The sequence below is a fragment of the Vanellus vanellus genome (genome assembly GCF_965231255.1).
Source record: "Vanellus vanellus genome assembly, chromosome: 14".
Taxonomy (NCBI): Eukaryota; Metazoa; Chordata; class Aves; order Charadriiformes; family Charadriidae; genus Vanellus; species Vanellus vanellus.
Genome location: NC_138919.1, coordinates 2,921,487 through 2,938,482, shown reverse-complemented (window position 1 = coordinate 2,938,482; position 16,996 = coordinate 2,921,487). Strand labels below are relative to the sequence as shown.

At 43.4% G+C, this 16,996-nt stretch overlaps 1 protein-coding gene across 1 annotated transcript in view; it reads right to left on the bottom strand.

Annotated features, from left to right (window-relative positions):
• CREBBP (CREB binding lysine acetyltransferase) overlaps positions 1 to 16,642 on the bottom strand; it is a 97,236-nt gene extending 80,594 nt beyond the window's left edge. Inside the window, exons 1-2 of the mRNA XM_082490367.1 lie at positions 16,210 to 16,642; positions 1,409 to 2,121 (exon numbers count right to left, since the gene is read on the bottom strand). Coding sequence (XP_082346493.1) covers positions 1,409 to 2,121; positions 16,210 to 16,291 — 795 coding nt within the window. The 5' untranslated portion in view covers positions 16,292 to 16,642. The remainder of the gene's footprint in view (positions 1 to 1,408; positions 2,122 to 16,209) is intronic.
• Between the last annotated feature and the right edge of the window lie 354 nt (positions 16,643 to 16,996).

Below are 16,996 nucleotides of genomic sequence, written 5' to 3'. Positions count from 1 at the left end.
AAGTCCCTTTGCTTTGGGGTAATTCTACTTGAGTTAGTTCACATAGAAAATTAGTAGTTTCACCACATAACTGCGCGGCGGCAAGGAAAAATCTACTGCTAAGAACTTGGATATCTGTAAGCTTATAGAAATACGCCAGAGAATTAGAACTTGTCACTCTTCCAACAAATTTCAAAGAAAAACAAATGAGAGAGAAGTTGATTTTCTTTCTGTGCAGACCAATTTGCTCCACACAACAAATTTAGCCCATTCGGAGGCTGGAGACAGCTATATCCACTTTAATGTGCTATGACCTTTACTCAGACCACAAGCAACTCCTCCTTAAGCAAAGGGATCCCCTTCACTGCATAGAGAATGCTTTTTATGTTTTTTATTTTAAAAAATTAACTATACAGTACTCCACAATGATGTCAGCATTTCTTCAGAGAACATGACATACACTTGTGTCAGGCAATGCAATTTTTCCACGATTCCTAACACATCAACGAATTAACATTTACATGTTAACAAACTACAGCAATAATGACTAGTGATGTATGAATAGATAAGATATCAGAGATAAAAAATTATCTTTTTCTACATATCAGATCATGGTGGGTTTGCCATGAAAATTTCAGGGAGGAACTGTACCAAAGCAACACAGACAAGGGACGAGGCACACTGCTAACCAACCGAAAGACAGGAGGAGCAGCAATCAAAACACTTCTCTAAGCTCACACCTGGAAAATGAAGGACTAAAAAGCAATGACTATACCAAGCAGGGATCAGAGCAGTGCCCCAAGACAGACGGTAATGCTTCCAGGTGTTTATATTCCCTGCCCTGATCTGCAATGGCCACCGAATTAAGACTTCTTGCCCAGACACTACCCTTCTCTTTCACAGAGTTTGCATTAGCTTGGATACTGATGTGAAATTTGATGTTTTCAGATCAGTTCCTCCGTATTTGAAAAACATTCACTGCACAGTTGTTGACAGCGGTCCTTGACAAGATGACCAATTGCTACACCTCTCCCCTCAATCAACAAATATTTCTCTAACGGTTTTCACACCACGTTACAAGATACTGTTGTCTAGCAGCTAAAGTGAGATCCTGTGCAGAAGTAATCATCTGCTTCCTTTTTGCTGGATTACGCTACTCTTTCCTCATTCACCCTGCTAAGATACTATCCAACTTTCAACTTTGAGGATGTGTTTTTCAACAAGTGCTTTCATTTCCGATTACAGGAGAAATACTGTTTCAATTATCTTGCTTTCGTGATATCACTGGTGACTGAAACAGATAACTACAGGCTCAAAAAAGTGCACTCTTTAGTTCTGTTCCAGAAAAGAGTCTACTACATTTTCTAAATACCTGTATGGAGAAAAAACAAGCACAACAAATAGAATATATTAAATTAAATGTACATACTTTAGTCATTGCTCCTGTCTGTGCTGTGTTCAGTCCGGTGTGACCAGCCATCTGTGGAGATACTTGGGTTAAAGTCTCTGCCAGCACACTGCCTGCATTCCCCTGCATGGCAGGGGCAGAATATTGCATTCCTGCTCCCCTTCCTCTTCCAGCTGCCCCAAGAGATCCATTCATTACCTGCCCTTGTCCTTGCTGAGGCTGATTCATTAAACTGTGACCAGAATTACTGTTGAGAAGGCTCTGGTGTGTCTGACTGAAATTAGTATTCATACATATCCCAGGTCCAGTCTGTGATGTTGCAGGGCTGCTCGTCACCATCCCCACTTGTTTTTGTGCTTGAGAGTTCAGAGTTTGTGATGCAGGTGTGGTAGGTCCAGAGGTGCTGGCTGCTTGCTTTGCCAGGCCTGAAGCAGAAGAGTCTCCCTGGTTTAAAGGGCTCTTACCCATAGCACCCAGATTACCGATATTAGCACTGTTCGGCTGCCCTTGAACTTGACTACCAACTCCCTGCTGGACAGGGCTATTTGAGTTCACATTTCCAATTCCTGGGTTTAAGGAAGAGCCGCTGCCTCCCCTTAGAAGTTCAGAAAGCTGCTTGTGTTTGGAAGCTGCATCCGGAACAAGGTTCCCACTGCTGTTTAAAAGGCCCAACTCGCCATTAGGGATCAGCTCATCGGGAAGATCATTTTCCAAGTCAAACAAAGATCCAAAATCTAGAAGTTAAAACAGAAACACAGGTAAGAAAAACATGACAAACAAGCAATGAAAATATTCATCCACACTACTCTGTACTAGTCTTAAACAATGACATGATTAAGGTACATCTTTACCCAAGACTCAATATTGCCAGCAAGTGAGCAAGGGTCCCCACAACATGAACTCCAGAGCCTTTCAGAAAGCACAGCCAGTAGTACGTACTGTGCACACACAACCATACAGAGTAGAACACTGGCCAGGAAATAGTTTTTTTGCAAGACATTTGACAAAACACTGTACCAAACTTCAGAAACTAAGGTGGCATGAATACGATGATCTAACTCCAAAATTTCTCTCGTTTTGGCTAAAAGAAGGCAGTAGAAATATCACGAGGGTTTTTTTCCCTATTGATTTACTCTCCTAAAAGAGTGATTACATCACCTTCTCCGACCTCCTATGTAATCCCAAGCCACTGGATTTCACCCAGCAATAATACCTCAACCCTGTAATTTATGTTTGCGCATGACCAAAGAACATCTTCCAGCTAGGCTTCAAAGCTTGATCAAAAGACAACTACTTCTTCAGTAGTTTGATCCCAGTCTCACATATGAACATGTCCAATATCAGTTTCTAGTTATTGATTTGTATCAAACTGATCAATCTGGATCAATTTGATCCACTACCTCAGAAGATCCTGAAAAGCACTCAGCATTTTCTCCTCATAATGCCTCTTGAAGCAAGTCACATCTCGATCCCTGAACCGCTCAAATAATTCAAATTGCTCTCTAAGTGCCCAGCCCTCATTTATCATGCCCAATATTGACAAAGGTAATCCACACACTCTCCAATGAGCAAAATAAATCAATCAAATCTTCATTAAGCCACTTGAAGGAGCTGCTCTGCCTGCCTGGAACATTCAGACTGATTAAAAAGTCGTGGGATTTTTTTTTTTTTTTTTAGAAAGGATCAACTCAGGTTAACAGAACTATTTTATTGCACATCATAAGCAGCTTCTGTGTAACAATGTTATTTTGGTATGTAACTAGAAATAGAAAGTTACTTGACTGTACATAGGTACTTCCATGTGAAAACAGAAGTTCTATATTTGAAGACATAAGAACAAGTGCATACAGCAGTATTAATAAACATGTGAGCAGACTAGCCTGAATTCATCAGAGTAGCCTGAATTCGTCAGTCGATGAATTCAAACATGCAGCACATATCAGAAAAGTTTTCCAGTCCAAGGATGTGATCTAAACCAACCATTTTTTACTGTAACATAACAGAAATATATGAAAACTTTATTTTGCCCTCCCAAAGCCAACTTTGAAAAACCCTAGTCCCTCACAGTGAGCAACAGAGAAACCAAAATTTTTCCAGGTTAGAAAAAAGTCTTTTTGGAAGAAGGGCATCCCAAAAGTTTCATTGTTTTAAAGTTTAATTCATTCTTCAACCACAAAAAGTTAGTGCAAGAATCAGGTTGCAGAAGCAGCATAAGATGGTACAGCAAGTGACAGCCCGGCCCACACTAACTGCATTGAAAAGAAACAACAAAACCCAAATACCACGTAACCCGTACCACAAAGCTAGGATGCACTACTGATACTGAAATATGATGCATTCATCAGCCTTTGAATTGTCAAGTCAACCTAACTGAAAAAAAAAAAAAAACCAACAACAAAAAAACCAACGTTCTGATGTGTTGCAATGACCAGCGAATTACATAAACAGTCACAGTAAACATATACAAAAATGTTAAATTCTGCCTGGTTTGAGACACTCACAGCAGCATGTCCTTTAGGGCCCTACATCTTACCATCGTTACCAACTAAAGTCAATAAGCTCTGAGGAATCCTTCCAGGTTTGCATCACACTGGCTGTGGCAAAACACACCAGAGCTCAGGAACAGACCTCCTATTCCCTTTCAAGCAGGGAAGTAAAGAACTAACATTTTTGTTAGCTCGGTTCATTAAAGTATTTCTAATTTCACTGTTACTTGCTGCCTTTCCCTTCAGTTGTTTAGTTCACCTTTTCAGCTTGTCTTTTACAGAAATTCCCGGTGTACCTTCAACTACATTCTTTCCAGCGATGACTTCATCTCTCCTCCTCTTTCCCACACCACCGCTCGACACTTGCTGTGCTGCAATTTGTGTCTCTTCCTGTACGTTTTGCTTCTACTTCCCTTCCTCCAAGATTTCACTATTTTTAACCTTCCATCCATCTCCAACCCCCCTCCGATGAAAACCCCATCGCCTGTTTTCGGCGCCAAGCCCCGTTTGGCTCGAAGTGAGTCCCCGGTGCCCGGGTCTCTGCAGCGCAGCCCCTCTCACCGACGGCGGCGGCGACTGCAGCCTGGAGCACAACCAAAGCCATCTGCCTGCGTGTCACGAAGGGTGGTGACACAGGGTCCACGGCTGAAGCTTCGCCTTTGTTGAACTGCTCTCGTCACCCCAGCTCACTGGGAAGTTCAAGGTTTACAGCGCTTCTTCAGACAACTTTTTAAAATCCCATGAACGGTGTTTTTCCAAGTTTCTGCACTCAAACTGTTAATATTTCATGAAAAAAAAAGATATATATTTGTGTGTGTGTGTGTGTGTGTGTGTGTGTGTGTGTGTGCGCGCACACTTGGGGCCAGGGGCCAAGAAGGGGAGGGGGAAGATGTTTCGGTGGCTTAAAAAAAGAGTATTTTTTTCCAGTTGTATTTCAAAATGGGATGTTGGAATATAAGTGCTCAAATGTTTTTGTTTGGCTGGCCGGACTCTTAAAATTCTTGCCAGAGCCAAGGATTGGAAATGTTTTTACAGTTTACAAAAAGAGTGAAGAAAGCATTTGGGAATGCTGCCTCTTAAAACCTAAAATAATCTGCCACTCTTTAGCTCCTGTAAGGCAGCTATACGTTCAGGTTAGGCACGGAAAGTTTACGGCTCTGCCAGCAGGAAAATAAACAGCAGGTAAACAGCTTAGCACAGTGGCCATGTAAAAATTCAGTGAGTATTTAAATGTTCAGGCAATGATTAATCTTCCTGCTTTTATATTTTAATCAGAGTTTTGTATGTTAAAAACATCAACACAAGGCACATTTTACAACAGCTATAAAATACAACAGAAAACAAAAGTCTACTTGAGCATGCCTGCAACAAATCCATAAAGATAAGATATTGTTTTGGCAGTTATATAAAAAAATATATATACATAGAAATATATACATAGAAAAATCTGCCATAATAAGAATGCAGCCCACTTCTACTGGTAGCAAAATGAAAAGTGACCTCAGTCCCCTCACTCTCACGAGAAGAGCATAATTGATCCCATTCTCAATGCTTCAACTATTTCTCAAAGTCAACGGCAGCTACCAAGAGTCCCAGGAAAAAAAAAAAAAAAGATGCCTTTGCCATTACATACAGTCATCTGAAGCAATGCTCAAAACCCACCTACACTGAGGAGTCCCACTCCAGTTACTGAGCTTTGTACCTGCTCCATCTCTCAAACCTGCTGCTTACCTAGCATGCAACAGAACAGGAAAAAAAAAGGTCTTTGTTTTAAAAGAGGATAGATTCCCTTTACTAATAACACACATACTTCTGATTTCAGTGCTCAGGAAGCAGTAGAGCTGACTAAGGCTGCGGAGACCCACCTCGTAGCGTCTCAGCTCTCACATGGCACTTCCGACCCTAAACCTCACACCTTTCATTATCTCCGTTGCATAAAACCAAACGGCCTCTTAACAGGAGAGCGCCAAAAACCAGATAACATGTCTTTCCGAAGGGATGGAAAAGCACTAGGCAACTACAACACCCCCACTCTTTCCAAAGGGCTCCTTTTCCAGTTTGAGAATTTTGCATTCTTTGAGCAGCTATTTTCACACATAGAAGATAACCACACTTGAGACACACTCTCTCCTAATTTCAGTTTTATGAGCTTAAATGTCACAGTTTTCTGCCTTCCTGGACAACACTTTCAGCAAACAGAATAAAAAAAGATGTTCTGTTTCCTTCCAAGCCTTCTCAGAAGAAAAAACTGTGCTGCGTTCTCAAGCAGAACATTTTCATCTGTATGACTACTTGCAACTGTTATCAGGAGACTCTTTCTCAATATACATATTCAATCAATTAACATGTTTCAATGTCACCATTTTTTTCCCTTCAACTCAGTCTGGAGAGGTGACAAACATTCTAAAGAAATACCTTAAGTGATTTATTATCTCAAACATATCACACAGCAAGCGGGAGGAGAACTATATTTTTTAACACATAATCTCCATTTGAAATGTGATTGGGAGTTTTCCTGCCCCAAACTTTGACTGCCCATCCACAGAGCAGACACTGAAGTCACACTGCAGTCCCAGCACACAAGCAGTATTTTCACCGTGCCTTTCTTTCATGCCAACATGGCTGTTACATTTCAGTGAGCCCAATTTTGTTTTGTAAGGCTTCTTTCAATCATGCCAGACCCCAGCAGACAAAGCCTCAACAGTTCAGAGCTCCAGCCATTCCCTAAAATTCAATGTCAGGTAACCCAACTCAATAGCCATACTGTTTGGTGCAGTCAGCAATTACCACATCCGTTCCAAACTCCTTTCGAGGTTTGAGGATTCTATAATTTATTGTTTCATAAAAGATAATTAGCGCATTTAATGTTTTAAAGCAATTAAACAATGCATTCATAGAAAAAATAAGATTTCCAGTAAGGAAACTTTACATTAGCATCTTAACCTAATGAGACACAAAGAAAGACAGCAAACCGACGTGCATATGACCTTGACTTTCAGAAGAAGAGCATCACTTTTTCAGAACACTTTTTAACAATCAGTTTGAGAAAGCCAGTGATGAGGGACCTGGCTGGGCCAAGGAGACCCTAAAGGCTGGGTGGAGGAGGGTGAGGGGGGAAATCAGAGCTCCAATAACAGGCATCTGGATGGGTCCTAGCAAGTTACAGCTTGCATAATAACAGAGTTAAATATCTAACTAAATTTCCTTCTGCCCCATCTTTGGAACTACTTGCATTTGGGATGAGAAGGAAATACAGTCTGGTTTGCTCACCCCTAAGTCAGTGGCTGGTCAAAATTCAAATATATCGATACACAGAAATGAGCCTCACGTTTAGGCACTCCAGGTACCTGCCTCTAGGAAACTCATTAGAATAATTATCACAGACTACGCTATTACAGACTCGCAGTCACTCAGGTTGGAAGGGACATCAGGAGGTCCATAGCCTCTTCTCAAAGGGCAAGCGCTCTAGCCCCCTGACCTCCTTGGTAGCCCTTCACTAAATTGACTCCAGTTCCTCCATGAGCTTCCTGGTGATGGAAGGGAGGCTGATCGGTTTGTAGTCGCCTGTTTTGTCCTTTTAGCCTTTCTTGGAAACGGGTGTCACACTTGCCCTTCTCTTGCTTTCCTATGGCAGGGACTTTTGGGATAGGGAGATTGAGAAGGAGGCATTCATTCTACCACGCTTCCCTTGCAATTTTTTTTTTTCCTGGCAAAGCGTGATTCTCCGTAAGATGAATACCATCCAGGGTACAGACATGCAACTAAGCAGCAACACAGTTCCTAAAAATCAATTAAATTAGATCCATTTTGTGCATCCCAATAACCAAAAGGGACACAATCAGCTTAGAATCTAGTTAATCTTAAATTAAAGTAGCTTCAAGCTCCTAAAATCTCCCCCAATCCATTTCTGTAAGACTTCAGCAACTAAGTGACTTTTCAAAACTGAAGCTCATTACACAGAGCAAACAAATCAAGAAGCTAATGAAAAAGAATCACTTCTCGTCTAACCTCCACTGCAATACTACCGGTATTATTGATTCGGTCTTAAAAACACTCCTGACACCAGCCCCAACACCAGACATACAAGTCAGGATGGGGAAAATGCACGTCTCTATACCCCCTATACCACAACTAACGTGGGCGATAACAACAACTACCTGATACAGGAAAGACCAACTCTTCTCCCTCAGCTACTTTCTCACCTCCCTGAAAACAGAACGGTATAAACCAAGGCCCTTCCTTGATTACACCAAGTTTAGTTCCTAGCCCCTCTTTCCACTTGCATGTTGTGCATCGCAATGTCATAACCTCAAGTTTCTCACTACTGCACTTATCCAAATTGTCTCTGACATCTCTCTTTTGCTGTGCTCATAATGAAAATACAATCTGACGTTGAAGGTCTGGAAAAAAATAAGATACTTGCTTCTTTCACAAATAACCATTGTTTTGTCTACTTCTACTGCCTTTCCATTAAAAAAAAATATTTTAAAGTAATAATCACAGAATAGTTGAATGTTCCACCATTAAAAACGAAGTAGTATATAAGGGCACACTAAATGCACGTGGTACCAAAGCTAATATACAGAAATAAATATGAAAAATGTGTTCAGGTAAGAAGCTAGTCTCTCATCTCCCAGATGCCAGAGGGGAATAAAAGCAAAATAACCCCCGAAATGTGTGGCTGAAGCAGCCCAACAAGAGCACTCACTCTGATCTGTCCTACAAAGCATCAGATGGCAAACGATGGATCGACTTTGCTTTCCTCTGGTCCTACAGCACCTCTCCATAACTGTTCTTCCTCTTAATTGTTTCCCAAGATGTCTTCACTATTTTGACACTATTGCCATGTCTGCTCTTGCCAGTAACTTTAAATCCTACCCAGTAGCATGAACAACACGGACATGACTATTGTCACATCTCAAGTAGCAACCAGGCTACACACACTTGCTGACCAAAAGGCCTCAGTCATTTACTTTGCCGTAAGAGCAGAAATCTGGACAGAAGGAAGAGGAGGCAAGGAATCCGCCTATAGACTGGGAGACCACCACACTGGTAACATCAGTTACCAGGTTCTCATTCACAAGACCATCCTCATGAAGATTAAATATTTTAGGGTTCCTGGAGCACATTAACAGAAGCGAGATCTCCTCATCCTATCACAAACACACACATCTCTTCTGTTGCCCTATTTTAAAAGCTGACAAAACATTTAAGTTCGGGACAACCCTTTAAAGACGAATCATCTGAGAATCCAGTAATTAATAGTGGGCATTTGCTTAAGGCAGCATGAAATGCACAGTCTGTACGAAAACAGTGTTTGCATGCAAATGCCTTCAGTTTGCTCACACAAGTGACAGATCCACTGCTTCATGTTAAGGCTGTGCCACCCTCGCTGCACATCTGGGAAAAAATCAGCAGATAACATACAAAGACATGAATTATCTTGACAAACTTTAACCGTGACGTTCTCTGGCCACTGACTTCTTACTAAATACACAGGTCAACACCAGGCGTTTCAGATTTTAAATTGTTCAGTCCTCCATCCTCCCCACGATGACTGACAGCATCGGTGGTGAGAAATTCGTGCTCAGCACTGCCTTCTAACTCGGGCTGCTCCAAACACTCCCTTCAGCTACACAAGTCCTTCTCTGAAAGTTCCCACCTTCATGCACCTTCTGTAACAGAAGCACAGAACAAGCCTATTCTGTGAAGGCTAAAATAGCAGTGATTAATATGTACTTGAGGTAATATTAGGAAACAAAAAAGTGTTACAGAAGATTACTAAGAAACAGGCAAGTTCTGTGTCTCCTTTATGACGTATAATAGCTGCAAGAAGCGTGTTTCCATTCTATTTGTTTTAATGCCACATTTTCATCCCTATTTCTGATACCAAATAATAAGTGAAGGGTCATTTGCTTGGCAACTCAAATTCAGCTTTGCAAGAACAAACACAAAATAAACCAAATGTGCATAAGGAAGCAACAGCAAACGTGCCTGAAACTAACGTTTTTTATAAATTTCACTCTTAAAAAAGCTTCCAACCGTAACTGACTGAATACAGAAAAACCAATGCCCTCACAAATCTATTTTACTTTAAAGCATTAATTTCAGTGAGATGAGGCTGTTCTGAATCATTCTCATTAATACTTTCCTTAAAGGAGTTTATGAACCTTAGGAAAAAACTTCACAGCTACTACAAAACAGATATACATTCAGTACTTACTGAATTCAAATCTCTTGGTAATTTCCACATTTCTTTGCTCCATTAGATGAAACTACACAGGAGATGACACAGAAGTTATGTCATCAACAACACCCACTAAAACAGCTTCAAAGTACTGGCTGCGGTAAAGTTGGGCAGAGCGAGAGAGAAGCTTGTGCTGTTCAGGTGTGACACACGGGGACAGGGGTTGGCATCTAATATTCCGTTTCCCCTCTCACTGCGCAACAGAAAGTAGCCAGTTCCGATGTGTGCCTCAGAGATGTCCGAGAGCAGCAATGAAACAACGTCTACCTGCAAGACTGGGAGGCAGGTCACCTAGAAAGAGCAACTCTTTTTGACAACGCTGTCTTCCTGAGGAAGTTCCCACAGCATTAAAGATGACCCTCAGAGAAGCAGGAGATTATTTCATAGGCTTACATATGTATAAATAAAAATATAGACACACACACACGTAGTTATTTCAAATCAAAGACACAATATTTATCCAATGTTCCAAATAAGATCCCTACTTCTCAATGGTGCTAAGAAAAGAGGAAAAGCAAGATGAAGTAAAGCTTTTGGAGAGTATACATTAAGAGACTTAGATTCTGAGTTACAATTGCGAATTACCAGTGATAATAGAAGTTTCAGTTTGCTTTTGATTCACACTATGGTTCTGCACAATACCTGATAGTATTTGTTGAGACACTTCTATTAAAGAGAGTTTTCCAAATAAAAGATTTAGGTTCTCTCTGCATCTCAGACATCTGAGAAGACAGATGGAAAACATAACATATGTTAAAAGGAAGATTTACAAAGCAAAAATTCTTGAAAGTGTAAACCAAATTAGGATGGAAGTGTCAGATTTCTAAGCTATCCCACATGCTTTTTCTTTGTATAAGAACAAACCCCAGAATTTTTCAAATCCTGTTTTTCAACTACTCCCTCCACCCCAATTTCACATTAACCTGCAGTATTTTGCTAACTGAGAGAGCTTTTTATTCACGTTCTTCTCTATTAGCAGGTAACAAAGTCTCTAATAAAAATAAACTCTGAGAATAGGTGGGGTTTTTTTTAACGTGAAGTTGCAGATGTAATAGCAAAACACAGCATGTCACTGCAGAAATAATTAATGGCACTGGACTATGACTCCAAGGAACATTCAGCCAGAATAGAAAGTGAATAATCTGCAGCAGAAAACTGGGAATCATTTCACAAGCTATCAAGAGATCTCTGGGGTACAACAAAGACTGACCCCCCGAGCACAGTCTTTATTCCTGCCTGCTGTTGGCAGGGTTTCTCCAGGAGCTCAATGCCACAGCACAAGACAGCATTTACCACGTTAATTTTAAGTCATCAATTTGATGAACTCCCAAATACATATGTGATTATCACTGAAAGTATGAATTTCAAAAAAGGAAGGGGCACAATTGTAGGACTGCAGACTGACACATAAAATCATCATCTGCTCAACTTTTCATCTCACACAGATGTTAAGTGGTAAACTCCTTGGAGAAGTCTATTAAAAAAAAAAAACCCAAACAATGAGAAAGTATACAATAACCTGCTATCAGCAATGCTTCATGAATTGGTAAGAATAAGCTGTGCTAGACTCTCAATAAACGAGCCAATTTCTAATCTTACCGATCTCCTGTCCCAGATTACTACTGCAGTCACTTAAGGTGCAAAAAAAAAAAAAAAAAAAAAAAAAGAAATCTAGCTTGTATCAAACTCAACACAGCTCACAGCTCAGAGTAAACACTTTAGCATGGCTTCATCATCTCCCATCCACTACCCCCATCAATACAGGTACACGGTAAGTCTTAAGAAACAACATAGCCCTGAAATATCACACTGCATTTTTTCCCATCCGGGCTAGTTATGCTGCAAGTACCACAAAACAAAGGAAATTTGCGTGAAATAATCACAACTATACGCACTCCTTCACCTACATCTTTCCAGAAGAAGCATTTCTTCCCCCAGTTTTCTGCTTATAAACCCAAGTCTCTTCTCGTAATGGAATTACCCTTGTTCTTATTGCAGGGAGAGATGGAGAAAGCATGCGTATAAAAGCGATTCTTACTGTCACAGTGTACAAATAACACGAAAGTTTTGCACGCATCATATAAAACAAGAGCAGAGTGATTAAACGGGCTTCCATCAAACTTTGCAACTATGCAGGAACGAGCCCTTCTAAAACATACATAGTAATGCTTTCATGTGCACAAACAAAATCTGGTTTTAGATCACCGAGACGTCAGTCCATTTGAAGTCTCAGCTAAGTACACAAACACAAGCTTAGAAAGCCTGGCTGTCTCTCCTTAAGCTACTTTGTTTTAAAGGTAACCCACCTCTTCTAAAACTAAAACCCAAATCCACTGAAATACACCTATCTGTTTTTTGGCAGGAGAGTAAGATAAATCAGGCTGCGTATTGACGCAAACTCCCTCCTGCGAAGTTCTGTAGCCCGCTGGGAGTTAGCCAGAGATCTACATATCTCGGCACGTACAAAGGAACGTGCGACAAGGCCAGTCTTTCCCCAATTTTAAAACAGGGTCACTGTGATGCTAACACACCAGGCCATACAGAGAAGGTGAATCACTGGAGGTCTCAGCCTGCAGCTCTTGCAGCAGCAGCAGCCACCATACTGTTTATCTGAAGTTGTGGAGAGGGGAGAAAGAAGAAAAAAAAAAACAACAAACAAACAAAAAAAAAAAACCCAACAAAGCCACAAACACAAGAAAGTATGAGGTGAAAATCCAGCTCTGACAGACTTTTGAAACTGCTCATCTTGCCTTCTTTCCAGCTTCACCCACTTTAGGAATTCATTAACTCATAATGCAGGTAAGGACACCCTCTGCTTTGGCCCAAATTAGGATTTGTCGTTTCTGGAACTAGCATAGAACGGCAGAAGGCTGCAGGGTACGTAGCAAATGCAGACAGAGGCATTACTTGCAACGCAACACAGACCACCACCACGCTACCTGCAGAACCACGGCAAAGGGGCACCTGAAGAACGCCAGCTTTGCTGCTGCTCCATTCAAGCACGTTTTTCACAATCTTCAGACCAAGACCAACTCAGGAACGCTGCCAGGTCACTGTATATTCTGCCGAAGGACCCATGCCAACAACGTACAAAGTAATGACGACACTCAACATTAAAACAGTACGCTGCCATAACCAAAGTTACTGTAAATCTACTTTTTGTATGAGTCCTGTGTCTATTTTGCAGCACGCTAGACGAGAATGCCTCATAACAGTTATAGAGGAGACAAATGCTTAGGTACGAACAATACCATGTATCTAATAAAGCGGTAATTAGACAAAAGCACTACTCCTACCTGCCTAGCCAAGGAAAAAAATCTTTCCCATGGACATTTTACAACAGGAGTCAGCTCGTTCAATATCACACAGCAATGGCAAGCTAAGCTAACAGCCACGAATCTTAACCTTCCTTATTGATACAAAGAGCAGCGGAGCAACTGCGAAATGGGACTATTCGTGAAACTTAACAATGGTCACGGTACACGTTTCTGTTACCCTTTAATCTCTAGTCCCTTCTCTGAGACCAGACATTTGATTTAGTTGCTTAAGTTTACCAGAAAAGGTCATATTTTCAGAACGTAAGTAGACCAATTTCAATTGCACAAACTTTGCTCCGGTAAGCTGAGAAGCTATTTTTATCAGAAAGATTAAAGGCAGCTAAAATTTACCCTGACAAAAGGAGTTGCTTAACATCACCGCATCAAAGCATAAAGCGAAATATAAGCAAGGATGAGCAGCTGCTTTCTGCCGAACATTCCGGCCCGCCATCAGGCCCTTCGCTGTCGCACCGCTATGCCCAGCTACGAGCATTCGCAGGCTCGGGGCCCGACTGTGCAGCAACAGAACTGCACAAACGGGCCTCACGCAACGTCTTTTAGGGCACGTCCCGCTCACGCGAGCTGCAGCATCAAACAGCGCGGATTTACGACTGCAATTACAATTCAGTTTTCCAATACACAACTCGCTGCTGGTTCAGGGCGCGAGCCTCAAGCCCATCTACCCAAGCACCTCTGGCCACAAAGGCAACTTTCCAGGTTGCAACATAACTTTTTCATTTGAGCCGCAGCCTGGTTTAGGTTCAGGAGCAGGTACGTGATAGTGATCGCTACTCAAACCATTTGTATTGCCTGCTACAATGCACAGAAACGCTCAGCGATCTTTCAAACAAGCAGCACTAGCTGCTGGCAACAAACCTAAAGAGATTTTTGGGGGAGAAAGCACTTCTCAGCACACAAACATTACCTGCGCTCGCAATCAGAGAGGTATTTTTGCCTGAATAACACCGGGGGATGACGATGGAACGCTACAGACACTCTCCTACTTGCTCAAAATACAACCTGAGGTTTGCCATCCCTGGTGACCAAAGGCCGCCTAAGCTGTGCAAAACTTTATGCAGATGTTGGAGTTTACATATCTAGCACTGCACAGAGCTCACCGAGGCGCATTAGAACTTGCTGAACAGGACGTAATTATGTCTGAAGCATTCCAGAACAGACCAAGTGAACTTCAAAAAAGAAAAGGAAAAAAAAAAAAAAAAAAAAAGACGACACTGCTTTAAACATCTTTCACTGGCTACCAGCAGAGTCTAAAATGTCTAGCTAAGGAATTAAAGAACTACTGTGCTTTCCCTGAGTTACTGTGGTGCATTTCACAGCAACTTGCATCTCAGCCTTCCATATGATATTCCGCCGCTTCCACGAAAGGGATTAACGTAGTTCAATCACAAGACCTCACCTAGATATTCTCTCCCAATTCTTATTGACAACACAGTTTCTTTTCAACGTTTAATTTATTTGCAGGTTACAAAGATTCCATTACAAAAAAAACCCCAACACCCAAAAGGACCGAAGTATCTACAAGCTATTGCCAAACGCAGATTAAGCAAACCAAAAAAACCCACAGAATTTATCAGTTCAAGTATAGTAATAATTTTTTCAGTCTATAAAACCACAGCAGGCATAGCATGATTAACTTATCACTGTGCCTTCGACAAGATTCGTTAATCTCTGAAAACAGAAATGCAAGTCCAACACACTTCTTGTCCCTATAAAACCACTGTTTCAGTGATTAAAACAGTTGGAACACTGAAAGACGTCAGTACACGTACACATGCTCTTATGCACACACGTGCGTATTTACAACGGGCACGCGCTTGCTGGAAATGAGAAATTTTGATGTGTTTCATTACCTACAAACCCGTTACAACGGAAAAAAAAAAAAAAACAAAACCAAAAAACCACCCAAGCAGGCCGAAGACTCTACGCGACACAGAGACAAGTCACGGCGACTGCCAGCCTGCCGGCGCATTTCATCAGGCAAGCAACCCCACAACTTAAAATTATTATCTGCAATTTACTCGTTTTCCAAGGAAAAAAAAAAAATAAAAATGCTCCGAACGGGTCGAGCCGAGCGTGTTACAGCAGGGTCACAGGTGGGAGGATAAAAATGGAAAATATTAATATGGTATTAGGGTGTTTTTATTCCGTAGCACGGAGGGGCACAGGGGAAGAGGCTGCCTGCATAGGGCTTTTAGTTGTGGGCGATATATGAGGTTTTTAAGGAGCAGAGACAGAAGAAGGGAGGTCGGTGTCTCCACTGGTGGGGGTCCTCTTCCTCCTCTCCTGCCCGCACCCCCCCTCACCTGGACACCCCTCCAACACCCGAGCCGAGGCGGATCCCTCCATCCCTTTCAACCACGAAAGGAGCGCTCGATGGACGGGAGGGAAAAAGGCAAATTCAACTCAAAAGAAAAAAAAAAAAAAAAAAAGGCCTTAAACCGTCTCTCCCAACCGCTATTTATAGCCGGGACGGTACTCGGCGTACGGGTCCCGCCCGGTAACTTCGACTGGAGGAGGCCCAAACGCTCCGTGAGGGATTCTTCCCACCCCCCTCCCCTTCTCCGGCACCTCGCCAGGCCGGTTCCCACCCCCGCCGGGAACCGAGGAAGGGCGGGCGGGCGGTTCCCCCCCCCCCCCCTCCGGCGGGCGGTCGGGCCCGGCGTTCGCCGGGCCCGACCGCCCGCCGGAGGAAGGGAGGGGGGGGACCGCCGGTGAGGCCCTCCCGCCCCCGCACCGCCCCGCAGGCCTTACCTGTGCTATCGCTGGCGAAGCCCGGCGAGTTGAGCTTGGCTCGCTTGGGGTTGGGCGGCCCGTCGAGTAAGTTCTCCGCCATGGTAGCCGGGCTGGGCCGTCCGAGCCGGTAAATCGTTGAAGCCGGGAGGCGGGGGGGTGTAAGTCTGAGGTGAAGGTTGTGGTGGTGGTGGGGGGGGTTGAAGCTCGTTCTCTCTTCCCCGTCGAACAACAGCGCCGCTCAGTGCCCGACCGGCGGCGGCCCCCGTTCCCCCATACCCGGGCCGGGCCGCCGCCGCAGCAGGCCGCAGGGGAGGAGGGTTCGGGGCGGGGTGGGGGAAGAGCCCAGCGCCCCCTCCCTGCCGGCCTCGCTCCTCCCGGCCTCTTCCCCCCCGCCCGGCGGCCGCCGCCGCCGAGGAGGTGCCCGGATGGCGGCTCAGTCAGTCAGAGTCGGGGAGCATAGCGCCCCCCCTCACCCCCCCCCCTCTTCCACCACCACCACACACACCTCACCTTCGCCCCGTCCCCTCCCCTCCGCGCCGGGGGGTTCGCCCCGGCCCCCGCCCGCCCGCCCCCGCCCGCGGCCGAACCGCGGCCGAGGTAGGGGAGGGGGAAGGAGGGGGGGAGGGAAAAAGAGGTTGGGGGGGGGTAAGGGTGGGGGGGAGTGAGGGGAGAGAGAGAAAAAAAAAAAAAAAAGGAAAAAATTGAAAAAAAAAAAAAAACAAAAATCGGAAAAAAACCCGAAAACACCCCAAAAACGCCCCAAAACAATGAGCGCGGCGCGGCGGCGGCGGCGGCTCCCGGTCTC